The sequence below is a fragment of the Manacus vitellinus genome, unplaced genomic scaffold, assembly GCF_001715985.3.
Source record: "Manacus vitellinus isolate BGI_N305 unplaced genomic scaffold, ASM171598v3 scaffold_17_pilon, whole genome shotgun sequence".
NCBI lineage: Eukaryota > Metazoa > Chordata > Aves > Passeriformes > Pipridae > Manacus > Manacus vitellinus.
Window position 1 is genome coordinate 2922612 of NW_021939256.1, and position 21436 is coordinate 2944047.

General features: G+C 40.2%; 1 protein-coding gene across 8 annotated transcripts in view; it reads left to right on the top strand.

Annotated features, from left to right (window-relative positions):
* Positions 1–8277: 8277 nt before the first annotated feature.
* Positions 8278–21436, top strand: part of INVS (inversin) — a 95399-nt gene continuing 82240 nt past the window's right edge. For 5 of the 8 annotated variants that reach the window (XM_029958937.1, XM_018070029.2, XM_018070031.2 and 2 more), the window contains exons 1-3: positions 8278–8337; positions 12565–12734; positions 18952–19118. In XM_029958937.1, the coding sequence (XP_029814797.1) occupies positions 12629–12734; positions 18952–19118 (273 nt within the window). In that variant the 5' untranslated portion in view covers positions 8278–8337; positions 12565–12628. Of the gene's footprint in view, positions 8338–8429; positions 8973–12564; positions 12735–15400; positions 15864–18951; positions 19119–21436 lie in introns of those variants that run through there. The other 3 variants (XM_029958938.1, XR_003915679.1, XM_029958940.1) reach the window with 3 other exon arrangements.

Genomic DNA, 21436 nt, shown 5'->3' on the forward strand with positions numbered 1-21436 from the left:
TTTCAAGACCATTGGAACAGGCACCTATTCCTTGCCTTTCAAAATACTTCCTTGCAGAGTTCCTAATGGACAAGTTCTCTCCATGTTTATGTCCAATTGCCACATGAATCTGCTTGGAGACAAAATATAAGCTTTACTGCCAGTTATCTTACAACAAAGATTAAACTGCTCCTCTTCTCTCCCTTTCACAAATCTATGAAAATAAACCCCCAAAAACCTGACATCCTTACAGACTTTTTTTTTTGGATGCACCTCAATGAAACACACAAGAAACATGCAAGAATCACTGATGCCAGACAAGACAGAAGACATGCTGAAAGCAAAAAGCATGCCAAGGAAACAGGTCATTTACTAAACTCTGTTTCTAGAGCCCTAACTTCTGCTCAGGTTCCTTTTCATGAATACCATTTAAAATGCAGAGTTTCAGTCATTAAAGAAATCTAAGCCACAGAGAAGTATCTTTCTTTGAAACTGAATGCAGTAAAACATGGAACTGAAATCTCCCTGTTAGTTAGCATATCCTTCATTTTGGTCCCAAAGCAAAGCAGCTGGGAGACTCCAACACATAAAATGTGATAATTTATGTCTTCCAGGAAGCAAGCCATTGGACTTCCAGTGTTTCACTTCATTGCTGCTGCTAATGAAACTTTCATATATAGGCCACCAATGACTAGGGCTCACACTAAATCCCATCTATAATCTACTACGAAACTTATTTTTAATTAAAAAAATAGTACCTTACAGAACCACTGAATACACTCAGGTCTTAATAACAATTCAGGCCACTCATAGAACATGGCTCTGAAAGCCAAAAGGGCCCACAAGAGCCTGCTGAGCTTCAAGGACCACCTCACTGGAGCACGGAAACAATCCACTTCACTGTGCAGAAAGTTGTATGGCAGAATTTCTGGATGAGTTTAAAAACAGAAAAAAAGGAAGTACACAGAAGGTAGAGGTAAGCAAATAAATACTTGGCAGGAGTAGAGAAACACTGCTTGAGCAGGCAACAGTCCAAGCTCAGCTGGAGCTGAGAGAAGGATGTTAAGGGTAACACAGAAGGTTTCTACGGGTATGCTGGCAACAAAAGAAGACTAAGAAAATCGTAGGCCTGCTGCTCAACTAGTAAGGAAAGTGCACGGAAGAGGCTTAGACACTCAATAATGTCTTTGATTTTCTACTGATGAGGCCTGAGCCTGCTAGTAGAGAACCTGGGAAAAGAAGCATTACCCATGTGAGCAGAAGACCAAGTTCGAAAGCTCTTAAGCAAACTGGACGTACACACAGCCACAGAACCAGACCAAACATATTTTCCTGGTCATCAGGAGAATTATGGAGACTAATTTTCTTTCTAGAAGCCACATCCATCCAACATATATTTGGAATAAGTAAATCAATCTGACTGTTTCCTGTAGCAAGCCATTTAGCTTTGTAAATGAGAGAGGAGTACTGGACATTGTTCACCTTGACTTTAGCAAGCTTCTAACACAGTGTCTCAAAGTATCCTTAGACCAAAACTGGCCACACACGAACTAAATAAGTGAACTATAAAGTGAGTGACACAGCAGCTGAACTGCCGAGCTCAAAGGGCTGTAACTAAAGACATCATGTCTGAGTGACCTCTAATGGAGTTTCTCCAGATCAATTTTGAGTGTAAGGTTTGTCTTTACTTATAACCAGAATGATTCAACAGACCACTCCCTCAGCAGCTTCCTGAGAATATGCAACTTGGTGAAGTAGTTTATAAGCTAGACAGGAGATCTGCTATTCAGACAGACCTCACAACTGACTGGAGAAATGGTCTGACAGAAACCTTGTGAAGTTCAACAAAGGCAAAGTCCTGCATCTCGGGTGGAATAATGCCATACAGGCTGGGAGCCAATCAGACAGAAAAACAGCTTTGCAGAAAAGGTCTTGAGGAGCAAGGTGAAGAGGAGTCAGCAGCATGACCCTTGCAGCAAAGACAACTGCATACTGGGCTGTGTTATCAGAAGTGTAGCCAGCAGACCAAGGGAAGTGATTCCTGCCTTTTAGTTGGCACTTGTGTGACTGCATCTGAAGGATTCTGTCCAGTTTTTGGACTGTCTGTACAAGACATTAACATGTGGAAGTGAAGTCCAGCAAGTGGCTACAAAGGTAAGTAGTGATGAGAGAAGAGGTTATACAAGGAGAGGCGGAGACAGCTGCATTTGTTCAGTCTTAAGAGGAGGAAGTTATTACTGCTGCTACCAGTGACCTAATCAGAGGTTATAGAGAAGGCAGAGCCAGACTCTTCTCAAAGATGCAGTGATGGGACAAGAGGCAATCTTGTACACAGTCTACATCCCCAAATAGATTTTTCAGAGAAAACTTTCAACAAGGTTTTGATCCAACACTAAAACAGGTGCCCAGGGAAGTTACAGAACTTCCTTCCTTGGATATACAAGATGACTGGAAAAAACCCTGAGTGATCCCATCTAAGTTAGTTTTCAATTGAGCAGGGAGTAAGACCAGATGACTTTTCGAGGTCCCTTCCCATTTAAATGATCAAACCTCTAGTGGCAGAACTCTACAACTTGATCCAATCAGGTAAATACGGTTGGACTCAATACTCCTCTCCATCAAAGCTTCCTTGCTAAAGCCAAACTAGCAGGTCAAGAAAAAAAGGCTGGAAGAAAACTAGAACGCTTACCACACTAAAAATAGATGAACAAGGAGATTTACTGTGTTCAGCAGAAACCTTGTGCTGCATATTCAACTACCTGGGAACCAGTTACTTGCTGAAGGTACGCACCGAGCACCTGCCTTTAGATAACCTCGTAGGATGCTCTGTCCTCACTGCTTTCACTGTTTCACAATCCCTGTATGGTTTGAGATACAGGTCACTGCACTTTGCATTATGCTTAGTGCCATGGCAGCCAACAAGATAATGTTTTTGTTCTATCAGCTGCACAAAAAGCAGGTCTTGTGGATCACTGCCAGATTAAAGGGATTTTTGCATGCATGTGAAAGAGCTTACAGGTTTGGTTCCTTTCTAGAAGAGGCTGCAAGTCACAGGTACTTTTCTGGAGGAGACAGTAGTGGAACTTTGGACATGTTTTAATGGCATGAATGGCTCTGAGCTTTAAAGGGTGTATTATCAGAGTAGTCAGTTTCACAGTAGTAGCATATATGAAAATAGGAAAAATTATGGAATTCTTTTGCATTATACCTTGTTGCTTTTTGGAAGGCATTTTTTGTAATCACCAGAGAATAATTTAATATGTAAAGAGTCCTGCAGCTGGTTTGGAGAAACACAGCATCCTCAACCAGCAGTGAAAAAAACATTCTGAGTTAGTGTTTAGTATACCAATAACTTGACAGAATAACTCTTAACAATGTAAAATGAAATACCTGAGAGACAGCAAATTTAAAAATAAAATTAAAGTTTATCAAACTTCTAAAATCCCATTTATGAACTTTTTTTTTTAATTAGACTACATCAGCAGTTGATATTACTAACAGTTTTGAATTGCATGTGTTCTGCCAATGGTTAGGATGCTTCCAATGAAGGAAGACATATCACAGAGAAAGAAAGGGTAAGGCAGAACTCTCAAAGGAAATTTGATCTCACTTTATTTCCTAATTCTCTACAATGAACCTGCCCTCCTCTACTTCTCTGGGAAGTTTTCTCCAGTTTGGAGTTTTGGAAGAAAATACTCCTTAGGCACTGATATCTACATCCTATGTTGCTTCTCCTTACATTCCCAAATGTTACTATGTTTCCTCCTCTATATCACTAGAGAACTCACTCTCAAATGGGGCAGAAGGAACAACGAACAAGTTATTGCTAATGCATCCAAACCTCACTCTATTATTGAAGCACCTATTCTTGAACGTACCTCTAGACTCTCCTGAAGAGATTTTGAAGAAGGGCTGGTAAAAAATTTACAGAATAGCTGTACACTTGCCTTTTGCACGAGACAATTCCCTCCCTTTAAGCAAACAAAATACCTGGAATCTATACAAGTGAGCCTGCAAGGTAAACAATTGCTTCTCCTGAATAGCAGCTTATAATCCTAAAGTATTTAAAAAAAAATACGTTTGATTAAAACACATAGGATGTGGTAATTCTACTTTCTTGATAAAGCAATAAGAGGACCAGTCTTTTGCTTAAGAAAGCAGTCCTGCAAAAAAGCCCACAAAAAACCAACCAAACAAGAAACAAAGCACATTATGGATGAGAACAGTAAGGATATCAAAAGATATCAAATGGAGTGTGCCACCACAGTGTTCTTCAGCCATTAGCAACAGCCTCTGACATCTTACTGTCAATAACTCATTTATGCATTTTCCAGCATTGTCCAAGTCTTCTCTTTGAAGAAAAAGTTCAGTTTCTTCTCTCTTTGCTCCTGAGCACTCCAAAAAGGAAACGCCCATCATATAGCATAGCAAGCAGAATGCAAGTTGTCTTCACAAGAATGCAAGACTTCTCTGCTTCCTCTCCCCAACCTAGGGAAAGTTCCTCAGTTAACTACTATACCACTGCTTAGAGACCATGACAGGTGATGGACAACTCAGAAATCCCATGCTACTCTTGGAGGGAATCCCTTCCATTGTATAAGGCTCAGTGGCCTAAATTTTGCCTTTAACTACAATCTTTGACTAATGCTCAAATTCAGAATATAATATTTTGAGCAGGATTTCCAACTATAAAATTTGGGGTTTAATACAAATGTGGAGAGAGGTAAATGCACAGAAATATGCTCTATACATAAATTGTGTAGAGTGTTCAATTTCTCTTTGGGCAACTTACTACACATTTCACATTATGCTAAAAGACATAATTCTATTTCATTTTATTTTCACTGCTTAGGTACTTGGTGCCATGTTAACAAGACATGAAAGGCAGTGGCAGTAAAACAAGAAACAGAAATAGTACCCCTATAGGTTTTTTCCAGTTAGAGAACTTCCCCTTTCATTCCCCTCACTATCAGTTGGTGGTTTCCTCTAGTCCCAGCTATTGCTCAGGGATACTGCAGGAAACTCTCAGTGAAGCACCGAGCAATATGACAAATGCCTTTCAAATATAAGCAAAAGCAGCATGTGCAAGAGTGTCTCATTCTAGAACTTTCTTTATAGGCAAAGTATACCTGACTGCAAGTACAGGCAAACACACAGAACGATTGGTTAGAGCAAAGCCAAAGAACCACACCTTGCCTTAGAGGAAAATATGATGAGCCACTCTCCCATCAGCATTTATTCCATTGTCTTGGTTTCATCTTAAAGGTCTGTCATGCCCAGTATTAAGCAACATACCAACATGGTAGAAACATCTTAATCTACAAGGGCCCACATGACATTACTACGCATCTCTTATGCCAGTCTCGGAAACAGCTGCACAAGACCCTCTACAGCCTGTGCTGTGTGCTGCTTGCCCCTCCACTCAGCTTGTGAGGCAGGGGTCATGCCAGCCTGTACCTCCCCTGTCCTCTTTTCAACCTCCAGTAGCCCAGTTCAACGCTAGCAACGTGAGGCCGAAAAGCTGGAAGGGCAAAGAGTTGTGCTGGGACTGGCAGGTATCAGTGAGACCAGGAAAGAAGAATATTAGTGAAACCCAACAAAGGCCCTCTAAAATTTTAGCGATCTCCCACTGTCAAACTTCTTTAGACAAGAGAACTTCTTTTGATACTGACATTGTATCTTTTCTTCTTTTTGCAGCATTTTAAATCTCTATCTAGAAAAGAAATATGCTTATCCAAGAGTCTGGAAATGTAAAGAATTTCTGTTGACTTCACTGCTATTACTAAGCAAGACCAGCTTTGTAAGCTGTTTTCAGAGCTACATATCATTGTGTGTTTTGTTCTAGGACCCGCTGATGTAACACTAACAACTCACATCCACAAAATATGCCATGCTCAAAGAGGTTTTTCTATATGGTATATCCTTTTGACGTGGAGCAGAAGGCCAAGATCACAATTGCATTGTTGGACTTATGTATCCATGGCAGTTGATAAAAAGAAAAACAAAGTTACCAGAACGTTAAAGCCAATCTGATACACCTTATCAGAGTCTCTGAGTGCCAAAAGAAAACAAACAGCAACTTCTACAACGTTTTTCAGCCATCTTAAAGAAAATGGGTCCCCTCCCACTCCCAGTCTGCTCAGGACAACTTTCACAAAACTCTTAACAAATCTACTAAAAGGAATGATTCACTGGCTTGACTCATGTAACTAGGCATCTTACAACACAGGGCCATGGCTGACATGATGCTGAATAGGGACACAGATAACATTATACCAAATTATATTTTTTTAAAAACAACGCTGACGTGCATTCTTAGGGTTTTGTGCATATGGTTCTTTTAAATCACATTAGAAATGAGTTTAAATGACCCATACTCAAAGAAACAGCAAATAAAATACAGACAAGTTTCAGATCACAGCCATTTCCTATTTTTTTCTGTTGGCAAACGTAACTCTAAATGATGCATATTAAATCAGCATTGACTAACTGTGCCACTAAGAAAGAAAAATGCTTTCATTAACTCACGAATGCTTTTTCAAACTTGTACTTGCTCATTTAAATGGCACTTTTAAACAGTACACACTCTTTGATTTTGCTCATTAGTCTCTGTATTTAAAATAATATTGCAAATCAATCTAGCACCCAAGCAACAATATTTTAACACACAGATGTCACTGAAAAGTATTAGGTTCTTTCTTTAGTCTCCCATATAGTCATACAGTGAGCTTACACATTATAAATAGGCATCTATATATAAACATTTCAAATGCGCTTTTTTCAAACTCTACCAATCATGTATATTTACCAAGCCTGAAATGACAGCAAATTTGTAATAATCTAACCAGATCTTATCCAGGTAGAAGTGCACATAATGAGTACTTGTACTGTTTGTTAAGTATCTGTCCTCACATTCCTAAGCAATTCATTCATTAGCAGTTATATTACTATGTGCTCCTCTTTGGACCCCCAAAGCTCTATCTACCTTTACCTCCATTTATTCCCTAATTTTCTGGCCAGTTTTCTTCACCCAAATGCTTAAAATAGATCGGTTAAACAAATTAGTATCTTAAGAGAAAAATCCTATTCAAATTTATTCACACAAGTCACCTGTAGTTCTACAAGTCACTTATGCTATGAAAGGTCCAGAATCTGGCCCAATACAAGTCTGGAAAAGCAAGAATCACTACATATACTTGTCAAAAAAAAAAAAAAAAAAGACCGAGTATAACACAGCCAACTTATCTCCACAGAACACAGACATCAGTGATTGCATTTGTGTACGTGCAAAGCCAGAAGGTGGCTTAGGTCATGCATGTAATGCCAGCCTAAAAAAAAAATAAATAAATCAAAAAATGCTGTAGTCTAACAACTAGAGATCACAGGGTCAATTAGGTTGGAAAGGACTCCTGAGATCATCGGTCCAACCTATGACCAAACACTACCATGTGAACTAGACTACGGCACTGAGTGCCACATCCAGTGCTTCCTTGAACAACTCCAGGGACAGTGACTCCACCACCTCCCTAGGCAGCCCATTCTAATGTCTAATCACCCCTTCTGTGAAGAAATTCCTCCTAATGTCCTCCCCTGGCGCAGCTTAAGACCACGTCCTCTCGTCATGTCGCCAGTTGCCTGGGAGGAGAGGCCGACCCCCACCTGGCCACAACCTCCTTCCAGGTGGCTGCAAAGCGGCCCTACCACGGCCATTCCCCCGGGGTCCCGCACCCGAGGGGCCGAGGCGAGGCCCCTGCCCCGGGCCCGGCCCCACCCCGGGCGCGCAGCCTATCGGCCTCGGCCACCACCGCCGGGCCGCCGCGGCGCCGCTTCCTCCCTCCCCTCCCCGCCCAGCAAGGTGCCGCCGGCCGGGAAAGAGCGGAAGCGAGGGACGGGGAGCCCGAGCGTGGGCCCGCCCGGCCACCCCAGCCGGCGCGGGAGGGAAGGGCAGCGGGGCAGCCGGCGGCTTTTACCAGGAGGAGCTGGAGGCAGCCAGGGTCGGCAGCGAGCGGAACAGATGGCGGGTCTCATGGTAATCAGGCGGCCGGCAGGGAGCGGGAAGAAGCGCAGGCTCCCACTCTCCGCGCGTGCGGCGGACGGCCCTCCACTTTCCCCCCGTCGCCAGGAAACACCCGTGGCAAGTTCCACGCAGGCGGCCCCGCGCTCGCCGCGCGCTCCCGGGGGCACCCGGGTCGTAGAGTTCCGGGAAAGGGAGGCGAGGAGGAGGAGAGGGGAAAGGAAGGAAGATGAGTGGGGAGGGAGAGCGGGAAGGAGGCGCAGTCCCACGAACGCACCGGGGCTTGCCCGAGGGGCGGTGGCGGGGGGCGGTGGCGGCGCGATGAGGAGGCGGGCGGGGTGGAGGTGAGTTACGGGGCGCAGCTGCAGCGCGGGATGGGACGGGGCAGCGAAGGAGGGAGGGAAGTAAGGCAGGCAGGGTTAACCCTTCCTGCCTTGGGGTGTGTGTGTGTGTGGGGGGGGTGTCCCCTGGTACCGCATCCTTTTCCGCTCTGGATCGGGCGCTGGGGCTCCTTATGGGTCCCCGCTACCCCGTTCCTGCGAGCCCCCAGCGTTTCTTCGGGATCCCGCCTTGTTCCATCAGCCGCCGGGACTGGGGACGCGGGTTTAGCTGTAGGGAATACGAGGAGGGGTATTTGGGCGCTGTGCGCGTTGTGATCCTCGCGCTCTCGGAGTTCGGGAAGCAACTTTCTTCCGTTTGGAAGTCTGTGTGTGAGGGGACAGAGCGGCTGGTGGGAGGGTTGGGAAACTTCAGCTGAAGTGGAGCGTCATTGTTGATGTTTATCCTTAGACGCTTCAACAGATTTATTCTGGCGCTTCCTCAGTTGTAAATTCTGAAAGTGAAGAACGCCCGAAATTCGGGGCTTCGCCCTCTTCCAGTAAAACTTCGGACCTTACAGAATACATACGTGCTTTGAGACCTCGCAGAGCTGTCTCGAAAAGATCATGGAAAGCTGCGCTTTGCATTTGTCACATTTCCAGTACGTACACGAGTGTAAGGAGGGAAACAGGGCGTAACGCCATTTAAAAGAAAGTCCTGTACATCAGCTTTTTCCAGGTCAAGCTTGGCTCTGTTTCAGAGCCTGACAGGCTCTGACTTTATGCGCCACCCCGCAAAAGTCTTGTGGCCTGTCGGTTTCATAAGCTGAAAACACACACACACAAATCGTGTAGTTTTTTATAGTCTGAAATTGAAACTTGGCTTTTATCAGTTCTGCTATGACTACCTTAAGAACTTGTGCTCTTCCATCTGTAGAATGCATGTTTTATCTTCTGAATTAACTCACATTTGAAAGATCTTTGATATTTTTTCGCAACTCCTTCTTCACTTCGAAACTGTATCAGTAAAATTTGATAGAGTGATCATGTTTAAATTTTAGCAACCTCGTGTTTTGCTGAATAGAAAAATTATGTAATTCTGGTCATCTGTGTAATCCAAAGTAGACTTCCTATAGTTTGGTACGAAATTTCCTATACCTGAGGAAGTCTTGCTGTCCTTATGAATATCCTTTCATATCAGGTGATTTGACAAGGCTAATATTTTTCTACATGTTAGCCTAAAGAAGAAAAGTGAATTATTTACCTCATTCTGGTGATATGATGTATATTTCAGATATTGTAAATATCAGTATATTTCAGATATTGTAGATATCAGTAACTTTTTATAAGCAGATCTTGTACTTATTTCTTTATTTTTATTGAATAAATACCTTTTTTTTAGTTAATGAGGGTCTTTATCAAACAACTCTTCGACACAGCAATTCATCTGTTTGTCATATACATGAGAGAAATATCTGAGGAACGTTACATATTTTCCTTTTATAGTTCCTCTTAATATTTCAAAACTTCTCTGGTGCAGAATTGGCTCTTTCAATGGAGTTATGATACTGTACTGGGAATTGCTGTAGAGATAATGGGTTGCTTCTCTCACGTGTATGATTACTGATCCTTTAGGCAGATGGGGCTGCTGCTTTCATCTGGAAATCATGATCATCTTTCATTATCAATTCTCTTCTGTATGCAGTCAGTTTTATGTAAAAATTACTGTTGATATAATTAGGATGCTTCTGATGGTTTACTAAGTTGTTCAGTATTTGCTGAATTTTACACTGCTGCCTCTGGATGTTTCATATTTTAGTTGATTTGTTTGTGGAAAGGTAAAATGTAAAGAAAATGGAGGAACTAGTTAGTAAAGTCCCCTGGAAAAATGGTTTTGAAGGTACTGGAGTCCATCAGTTCTGCTCACTTTTTAAACACCACCTCCTAAGGGCACAGGAGCAGGCAATTCCAGAGTGTTGTAAGTCAAGCAGACTGTCAGGCTGGCTTAGCTGAGCAGGGATCTTCTTTTGGAGCTAAGGCAAAAAAAAAGGGTGTGTGCCCAGTGGAAGCAAGGTCAGGTGACACGGGAGAAATTCAGAGATGCCCCTTGCCGCTGCAGGGAGAAAATTTGTGTGCCCAAACCTCAACTGGAGCTGACCTGGCCAGAGATGTGGGGGACAATAAAAAGGGTTTTTTTTAAATACATGGTTAGCAAAAGGAAGCACAGAAATAAGTTCAGCCAGTTACAAGATGAGGATGATCACCTTACAAACAGGGACATGCACAAGACGAAGATGTTTAATGCTTGCTTTACTTCAGTGTTCACCACTGATGACAGGCTAAAGGGATCCCAGTGCCCTGAGCTGGAGGACCGTGATGATGAGAATTATGCGCTCCCAGTTGACCCTGAACTTGTGTGGGATCTGCTGCCCCAGGTAGATCCCTATAAGTTTATGGCATCTGATGGGATTCATTTGAGAATCCTCAAAGAGCTGGCTGATATCACCATCAGGCCTGTCTCAATGATTTTTGAGCGGTCTTGGGAATCTGGAGAGGTCCCAGTTGACTGTGTGCTGACTAACATTGTCCCACTTTCAAGAAGTGCAAGAGGGATGACCCTGGAAACTACAGGCCTACAGTCTCACATCAGTGACTGGTAAAATTATAAAGAAATTATTCTGGCAGTTATTGAAAAACACCTGAAGGACAATGCAGTTGTCGATCACAGCCAGCACAGATCTGCAAGAGGAAAGTCCTGCTTGTCAAACTTAATTTCCTTTTATGACAAGGTAACCCACCTAGTTGACCAAGGGAAGCCAACTCATGTAATCTTAATTTGGATTTCAGTAAAGCTTTCAGTACTGTCTCTGACAAGATCCTTCTGGACAAAATGTCCAGCACACAGCTGGATAAACACATCATGAGGTGGGTGAGCACTTGGGTCACAGGTCAGCATAAAGGATTATAATTAGTGGGGTAACATCAGGCTGGTGACCTGTCACTAGTGGGGCTCCACAGGGCTCCATCCTCACCCCAGTGCTCTTCAACATCTTCATTAATGACTTGGATGCAAGACTCAAAGAAATACTAAACAAGGTTTGGTGACAAATACTAAACTGGGAGGAGCCGTTGTCTCTCTTGAAGGCAGGGAGGTCCTGCAGAGAGACCTCAACAAATTAGGGGACTAGGCAGTCACCAGCCATATAAAGTTCAACAAGGGCAAATGCAAGACTCTGCACTTGGGGCAAGGCAACCCTGGATGTATGTACAGATTGGGGAATGAGATGCTGGAAAGCAGTGCCATGGAAAGGGACCTGTGGGGTCCTGGTTGATACCAGGTTGAATATGAGTCAGCAGTGCCCTGGCAGCCAGGAGGGCCAACCGTGTCCTGAGGGCATCAGGCAAAGCATCGCCAGTCAGTTGAGGGAGGGGATTGTCCTGCTCTGCTCTGCACTGGTGTGGCCTCACCTTGATTATTGTGTGCAGTTTTGGGCACTGCAATATAAGAAAGACATGAAGCTATTAGTGTCCAAAGGAGGGCAACAAAGATGGTGAATGGCCTTGAAGGGAAGCCGTATGAGAGGAGTGGTTGAGGTCACTTGATCTGTTCAGCCTGGAGAAGAGAAGACTGAGGGGGGACCTCATTGCAGTCTGCAACTTCCTTGTGAGGGGAAGAGGGAGGGCAGACGCTGATCTTTCTGGTGACCAGTGACAAGACCCAAGAGAATGGCCTGAAGTTGTATTAGGGGAGGTTTAGCTTGGATATTAGAACGAGGTTTTTCACCCAAAGGGTGGTTGGGCACTGGAACAGGCTTCCCAGGGAAGTGGTCACAGCACCAAAGTTGACAGAGTGTAAGAAGCATTTGGACAATACTCTCTGGCACATGATTCTTGGGGCTGTCCTAGGAGCTGGACTTTGATGATCCCAACTTCCAAGTCAGGATATTCTGTGATTCTATACTGGAGGAGTATAACAAGTTGATACTTGATAGCAGACTTCAATGGGTATTGAACTGAAGCGTGCATGCCAACACTGAAGAATGGTATGTTGGGTTTGTAGATAAACACTACCCTATTTGCAGACTTTTGCAAAGCTTATTGGCTGAAAATTATGTTTAAGACAAGGAAACTACAATATATGTATCTTTTTTTTTGGGTGAATTTTGGCTGGAGGTAGATTTAATCCACAATTATTTTAATGACTCCTTGTGAAATTAATTCTGTTTTATTGTTGCGGTTTTGGTTTTTTTCTAGAGCTGAATTCCTACAAAAAATGTTGGTGGTGCAGATCTGACCTATGGTAATACCTTGAAAGAGTATGAATATTTCAGCAAACTGCCTCTTCAGTGGTTCCTCCTTAGCATCTGAAGTGCATGCTGCTGCTGTTAATGGAGATAAGAGTACCCTCCAAAAGCTAATAGCAGGTAATTGTTTTCATTGTAGATGCATTTGGATTACTTTAAAACTGAAGCTTTTTGGGTTTGACTTGCGGCTCTGATCATTAAGATACATTTTAATTTCTTGATTGTATGTATTTCTAGAATAAATGTAGTCCTGAAAATATGACTCATTTTTCTTACTTTTTATTACCTCTTTCCTTTGACTGGTACTTCTGTGTGAAGTAAAATAGAAAGTAGGTAAGTGATACAACCAGAAGAGTTATTCAGGACTCCTCTTTCAGGGAATTTGAAATTCTGGAGAAGCGCTTTGTGCCAAAATATTTTGGCTGCAAATCCTTATTTTTGGAATTGCTTTTGTGGAAAATTAGATTAACTTGTGTTTATAGAAAATTTATTATGGTTAATGAAGTCTTGTCAATGCATAGTATTTCTGAACAAAATGAGCCAGCTGTATGCGTTACTTTGATTCTGATAGACTGACAGTATTTCTCAAGTCAAAGTAAAGGTAGAGTCTAGTCCTACTGAATCTGAAGTAAAAAGAAATTCCTCTCCATTAAAAAGCCCAGCATTTTGCATTTCCTGTTTAGGAATGGTATGACATTTCAGGTTAGTAATTTTCAAAAGCAGTATATATTTGGTGTTCCAAAACCAGTTGAATATATTTGGAAGGCTGCCTTGTGATAGATGAAGACTTTGATTTTTTCAGAGTTTCTGATTAAATGCATTTCCAGTTGATACTGTGGAAATTTTATTTGCTCAGCCTTTTTTGGAAAATGCTATTCCTTGAGCTTAGTAAGGGCAAAGGACAGTGCAATAATAAGAAACTTAGTCTGTGTTTGTGCAATTAGCTGTCAGTTTTAATGGGTGTAAAGGATTTAATGGTAATTGCATTAAACCAGAGTCAAATTTCTTTATGTATCTTCTGCTCACCTATGTTGAAGACATGACAGTAAGCTGTGTGGATCTTCATCTAAGCAGTATAGAAAGCAGTAAGTGGTTCTCCTTTACAAGGTCTATCTAATTTTTTCATAAGGTAACTAGAAGTGATTTGACTCAAACATGAACAAATTTGAGGGAACTGACTGTATAGAAGCTCCACTGGTGGAGTTGGGCCTTCAACTTTATTTTGTCATATAATGGCTCAAACATATACTGTTTGCATTATTGCTATCTCTTTGTTCTTTTATAGAACATTTTGTAAACAGCAGATGAGCAGCTGATATGGAGATGCTTCTAGAAATCTGTGGGATTTAACTACGAAGTAGCTTTAAATACCTGGGTTTTTAAAAAAACCTTCTGCCTTCATGTGGAGGTGGAAAAAAATCTGAACTTTCAAATTTTGGCTAACAATCAGAAGCAACAGAGTTTTTGCTAACTTTGGCATGTTTTTATTAATCTCACAGCCAAAAGATGTATTTTTGAAAACACAAAGGAAAAAGTAAGTACTTTTATTGTGTTGCTGGTACATTTTGTCAAATATACCACAAAACAACCATTAGAACCAGATAAGGAAATCACTATTCTTTTAGTGATGATCATGCAGCAACGAAATAAAAATGCTCTGTTTAATTTTTACATGGGAGAGAAAACTGCAGAATCCTTCCAGCCTTTGGTAAAATAGCAAAATTTGGCTTTTCTGCTTTGCTGTGTTTTGACAGGATATGACACAGACCTTACTTTTGCCAGAACAGGACCAAAAAAAAGTAAAAAGTATTGCCTAGCAGAAGAAGAATGCATCAGAGTAATATTTTTAGCTGTTTACCAGTCACTGTTGGAAGTATAACTTGATGCCAGAAGCAAATTGAGCAATTGGTGCTATTCACTGAATTTCATGACTGCACTCAGCAGCAGCAACTAATTCAGGACAGTACTTCAGTGTTTGGTGTGCTGTATATGCTGGATGCCTTTACAACATTTTCCTAACAGAGCCAAGCTTTGCATCTTGGTTACATAGCTAGTGGTATATGCAACAACATAAAGTCTGACTTTCTTTTTCTTTTAGGGAGCATTTTTAACCCCTAGATTCGCTATTGCTTTCTTCTTTGTGCTTTCCCTATTCAGTTACTAACATAGGAGAGGTGTAGAGGCTGGCTAAGCAATCTCTTAGAGCAGCCCCCCTAACCTGTTTCGCGGTTTTCTCCCATCTGTAGCTTGATGGAGCCTGTGTGACTGTATACAAACATGTATGTTCTATTTGGATATAATTATGAGTATGGATGAATATTAAAAGAACAGGTGCTTGAAATACTACAGGGTGTTCTGGATACTGTGTTCCTTTTGACATCCTGTGCCAGAAAGAGGCACAGACAGAATCAAAGGTAAGCAGAAAATTTAGTTTGAGAAAGGGGACTTTGGAACAAAGTATCTCTGTATGTTAACCACTGCTGGTGCTAAATTGCAGGACTTTCTAAACAGCCTATGGGTTAAATGCTGTAAAGTACAGTACATGCCAAGTGTTAATTGTATAACCAAGATTCTAACAAAAGTGTGCTAATTGTTTGCATTGCATAAGTTATCTCGTACTGTATCACATTGTTTTAGAATTGTGTGTTCTTAGGCTTTGGGGAAAGCTCACAGCATTTTCTTTCCCATGTTTTATACAACACCAAACATGTCTTTAATTAACAGTTCTTCAGTATTAAAACCCATCTGGGTGATTTTAATCCTAGGCAAAAAGAGAGCAAAAGTTAATTTTGTGTTTGAAGGATCATTTTGCATTTGACAGTTTTATGTAGAGTTTTGGGAAGATGCCTCTAATTGTTTTAATTGTTTATAAGAACACAATTATGTTTATAATAGTCATTATACTGAAGTGTCTGTTCAGTCCAACTCCTCATTCTGAAACCCTTATCATGCATTGCTTGCACACAAATGCTTCTAAATCTCTGATGTGGTGTTTCATTGTAAATGTTAACTAAATTATGGGTTACAAATATGCAGTTGCATACTATTGTTTGATTCTCCTCTCTGCTTCTCTCTTCCCTGTTCTGCGATGTGGGAGGTTGAATAAAACTCAAATCAGATATTGCAGAAAGCAAGATTCTTGCAAGTAACAAGAGGTGGTCTGTCTTTTAATAATTAGGCAGAATTCATATCATCCTGCTGCCCTTTCTCTGGTATGATTGCTCACATAGAGTGCGAGAAAGTGATGAGGTAAGAATATGAGAGTTAAATTTTGGAATTGGGCCACTTGATTCCGTTATGTTCATGACCTCAGTTGGCAACAAGCTTATGGAATGCATATTCTGGTGGGGTGAGGACATTGATTCTGAAAGGGGAGGGATCAAATGAAATTCCTTTCTTAGTCAGGTATGTGAAGAGAATTTATTTTTGCTGAAGCACATTTTATGTGCACTAATATGTACCTAAACTTTTGAAGGCTGCCTGGGCTTTCTTGATTGCAGAAAATAATAATTTACTGAAGACGTCAAGTCCAAAAGCTGTTGTAGTTCGTGTATTTCATAAACTTAGTCCCCCTTATAGTGGCTCCTAGTCCTTGTCTTGTCTCTTAGCCTGAGAGCAGAGACACCCTTTTAGGGAAATGCCCATAGGACTTTCATAGTTCTAAGGGCCTTACAGGGTATTGTAAGCAAAAGGAATAATAAAACAAGAAAAAACCTACTACTAGCTGGAAATAGTTTCTTTTCCTTAAAAACCAATGCAGGAGCTTCAGGCAAATTGCTGGCAGTAAGTTTTGAAGGTCTTACTCATTTTTCACTCAGATTGTGTACAGTCATGGAAACTGCTTGTCATCAGCTACATCACTTTATGGGAGCTGTAAATGAAAATAGATGTTTGTTGCTCTACTTAGTTGGGTTGCAGTTGAGCTTTAGGCCATTTTTGCTTTCTTGACCTTATCCATTTCTTTCTTTTAGTCTCTACATTTTTATATATATCCTCTGACATTATATAACAGAAAGGGAACTGGAATTTGAGGGAGAGGTACTGTTTTTGCACATTGAGGATTTAAGAACCAATGTTATCCGAGCATAAACCAGGTGCATGTGTCTTATTGGGAGAAATAAATGTTAGTGCATTTCTCTTAAAAATATATTTGAGTGTGCAAGTCCCATCAGGTTCAACAAATTGAAGACACTATTGAGGTTATGTTAACAGTGAGCAGTGAAATGTGGTTTAGTGATGTCTAAATTACCACATCAAACTAATACTGGAAGAGAACCTGACTTTACTTAGCTAATTAGAGAAACTGGCTTGTTGGCTGGGAGCAGTGACATGTTAAATTATGCTTTGGACCTCAGTATCTGTATGTTGGTGCACAGGGCTGCAGGGTTGGTCATAACCAGTTTTGATGTTTCTGTACTGTGCTCTGTTGAATGGAAAAAGCTCTTATTGTTAGCTGAAATACTGAGGTGTAAGGCAGCTTCACAAAAGGTACATACAACTTTTTAAATACTTTTTTTTAATAGTAGAAGAAAGAATTATCTTGAAACTGCATCTGATTTGCAATGAAATTTTAATACTGTGAAATGAAAGTCTAGCAAATGTTTTTACAAATTAGGGAAAATAAAGAATTTTGGATTCCCCCTGTTTAACTCAACATTGTATTTTGAATTATTTCCTAATGAGCATGGAATTAACAAAAATGAAAGCACTTCCTATGAAGAATCTAAAAATGAGTGTGAAGAGTAAACTCCATGCTTGTGGTGTGAAATGAATGCAAAAGCACTTAGCAAAAGAAAAAGTCTAGGGGAGCCAAAGAGAAGTAAGCAGGCTAAACAGTGTGAAGGTGGATATTAAAAAGCAAAAAGGTGATCAAAAAACAGCCTATGTCTGAGGAAGGTAGATTCAGGTCAGTAAAAGTCTTTGTTCTTTTTTTTTTTAAAGTAATTTGCTAGAGGTATGAAAATTAGTTATAAAACTGGTGAAACTAGTGGATTGTCAATGTGAAGTGACAGTCCCAGAAGACAACACAATGGGTAAAGAACAAAAAAGATTTTTCTATATCTTTGTCACAGAGGAGTTCAGAAATGTTCTTAAACTGCTTTTTGCAGAGCAAAAGGAATTTTCTCAATGCAAATCACAATTTCAAGGCAAGAGAAAGTGTTATAGAATGAATCATGCGATTGACATGGTACTCACTCTAGTTTTAAGGAACTAAGAAATGGAGTGAGCAAGTAAATGATCGCTGTAACTGGCAGTATCCTACTTAACAGTGTTTTTTGTTAGAGGCTTGATTGGTGAGGAATGAATTTTAATTCTTGATAGTCCCCTTGATTAATTTTTAATCTGCTTGATTCCTCTGCTGGGTGAATCAATAGAAATGATAATTAAGAGTACAATTACTGGATATGTAGATAAGTATAAAATGCTGGGGGAGAGCAAAGACTGTCTGTAAAGAAGCATGCCTTTTCTGGAGTGCTTTTGAAGTATCAACAGTTATGCAGACAGAGGAATAATTAAAAAGCAAAACTAACTTACCTGTAAAATTCAATATTCCTTGAGTAATAGTAGACAACATTGCTACGTGGCAGATCTGGAAGGTCAGGATGCATAGGGTAGTTGATACACATGAAGTTAAAGATCCTAGTCTTTATGTGGTGACTTGATAGAAATATGAAACTTTATAATGAAAGTGACTCTTAGGGAATTTTTTTTGTGTCTGTGAATAAGAATAGTGTTTTGATTTTTTTTTTTATTAGGATGTCAGATTTCTTATTCAGCTTAATTACTGCCTACTAACTTTATCATTTCAAGAAAGCTTGTGAAGTATTTTCGTAGTTTCCATATTGTAAGGCACCCTAAAGTAAATAATGGTATTGATGTGATATTGACATTTGTGCTTTTAAAATAAACATTGCTGTGAGTAGACTTCAAAGCTTCTTTTAGTTACAGTGTTTACAAGTTTCAGAAGGACTGTTTGGTTTATGTGCTGTTGTTATTATTTAAATTAGTCTTTGCAGCCAAGATCTGTGTAATTATTTAAAAATTATTTATAATTATGCCACTGCAGAATGTTACTGGTAGTAGGTGTGTTTATGGCACTAATGTTTTCTGAATGTACTTTCTTCTGTAAATACATTTTTGAAGTGTTCTGTAAATGTCAGTAACTCTGAGTTTGTCATATACTCCATTGTTTTGTTCACCCTGTTCATATTATGATAAGATACCTCCTAATCATATTTTAATAAGCTACCTTTTTAATAAAAAAGTACTATTTTTAGTTAGATACTAATAGACTTAACTGTTTGAAATGAGCTTTTGGTCTGGTTTTGTCTTTTAGGAAACTCTGAGCTGAAAGATAAAGAGGACCAATTTGGAAGAACTCCACTTATGTACTGTGTCTTGGCTGACAGGCTGGACTGTGCAGAGGCATTGCTGAAGGCTGGAGCCGATGTTAATAGAGCTGATCGTAGCCGAAGAACTGCTCTCCATCTTGCTGCACAAAAGGTAATTTCCTTACAAGCACTCAGCTGTTGTATAAACTTATGGCTTTCACAACAGGTATGAGGTGGGTTGACCCTAGCTGGACACCAGGTACCCAGCAAAGCCACTCTGTCACTCCCCTCCTCAGCTGAACAAGGGAGAGAAAATGTAATAAAAGACTCATGGACTGAGATAAGGGTAGGGAGAGATCCCTCACTAGTTACTGCCATGGGCAAAAATCGACAAAAATGAATTTAATTTCTTACCAATAAAATCAGAGTAGTATAATGAGATATAAACTCAAATCTTAAAAACATCTCCACTCTCCTTCCTTCTTCTGGGGCTTAACTTCACTCCTGAATCCTCAACCTCATCCCCCAGCCAGCAATGCAGGGGGACCAGGAATAGGGTTTGCAGTCAGTTCATCACGTGTTGTAAATCTCTGGAGAGTTATTTGTTATTTTTTAGTGGGTTTACTCAGTGTATTTGTAGCTGTCTGCAGAGACAGTATAAGGCATTGCTGTTATAAGAATTTGTACGTTCTAGGAAAAATAGTCCTTATCTATTTTGGGGTAGCCAGTTCTAAGTAAAGACTAAATTTTGTACACTGTGATAGTCCTTAGGATTTTACCATTAATTCAGTGGATATAAGGCCAAAGACTGTTAATTACTAGTGTTATGTTTGAGAATTTGTATATTCGTGGGGTATGGATATGTCATGTCTCGGGATATGGAATACCAAATCATTTTCAGGTCCAGGAGGGAAATACATTACTGTCTATTTTTCCTTCTACAGTCTTAATCTATAACACTGTTCAGTTACATTGTTCTACCAAAGAAGTGTTAAAGGAAGTATTCAACAACAAAATAAAAGGTCATTTAAAGTATAGCTTCAGAGCTGCAAGAAATTTTGAGTTTGTTTAGGGCTAGGGGAAGTGTCCACAGTCATTGGAAAATGAGCAAACTGCTGATGGGACAAGATAAAAAAAAAAAAAAGGGGAGGGTGAGTTTGTCTAGCTAACCAAGACATTTGAGTTCATAAACTGTGAAAAAGACTACACAAAGAAGGTTAAAAATTCAAACTAAAAGGAACAGGCTTTTATTTGCTATTTTACTTTTTATAGTATGTTTAGAACTGTAACTGCTCAAAAATTAAAGTTGTTTTGACTGTGTAAGCTATGTCATTTGGTACCAGTTAGAGTGCCTGCCGTGATTTTCATAGCAAACCATTTTGATTTATAGTATCTTGTCCCCTGTTCATAATCATAAAGGAGCAATTAAATAGAGAACCACTTGGGAAGATAATAATAAGGTGATATTCTCCAGGTACACTTGCATGGGAGTCCCCAGGGACTGTGTGGTCTGTGTTACTGCATCAGTTATTGAGAAATGAAGAGTTCATCTAATATTTTAAGTTTACAAATTCCTTAGGTAAAAACATTAACTATTAAAAACTAGCGTGAATGCATTCTTGAAATGTGTGTAGTAATGCACAATATTACTTAGCTGACACCATTATTAGCTACAGTAGGTTGTAGCTGACTTGAAATGGGCAAATTCATCTACTTGGTTACATACCGCTACACCCTGATGAAATATTTCAGTCATCCGGTGTACCAGGGTTGACTTCATGTTTCTAAGTAACCAGCTTACTGTGAATGTTGTTGTTTCAAAGATAGGTATTTCATAAACATGACAATGTCAGAGACTTAAGAAGTTGCTGTAATGTACCAAACTTGTCTGGTGTTCATACAGGCTTTTTGATTTTATGATGTGATAGACGCATGAACATTTTAATCATATTAAAAACTTAATCTTAAAAATTACATTTTTCCCCACGTTTTTAAAATACATTTTAGTATGTTAAAACAATATAAAGTCTTTTTTAAATATTTGTCTGACTGTTCATATTGTGGGTATTTGTATTGCAGCAGTTCAAGGCAAGAGATATTTTGCCTCGGTATAGTATCCACTGACTGCATGTGCGCTCCATTTCCTTTATGCCTTGCTGCAATTCTGAAGGTTCCTTTTCTACCATGGGATACTTGGACCTTTCTTAGATGTATTTTCAGTTGACAGTGCTGATGAAAAAGTAGGTACATGGTGTTTTAGCAGTAGATTTTATGTAGCCACACACTTACTTGTGTGATGTACTACGTAGATGTGATTTACCTTGTAGTCAGGTAAGCACTTGTAGCATTGTAGTGCTGGGGGGCTTAAAGTGGTCAGGAAACAGCCCTTGTGGCTGCTTTTCATTCGCCTCACTTAGCTGTCCTTTAAAATGGTGATCTGTGTCTTCTGAGCAGTTACTTGCTGTTGATGTCAGCTTATGAAATTAACAT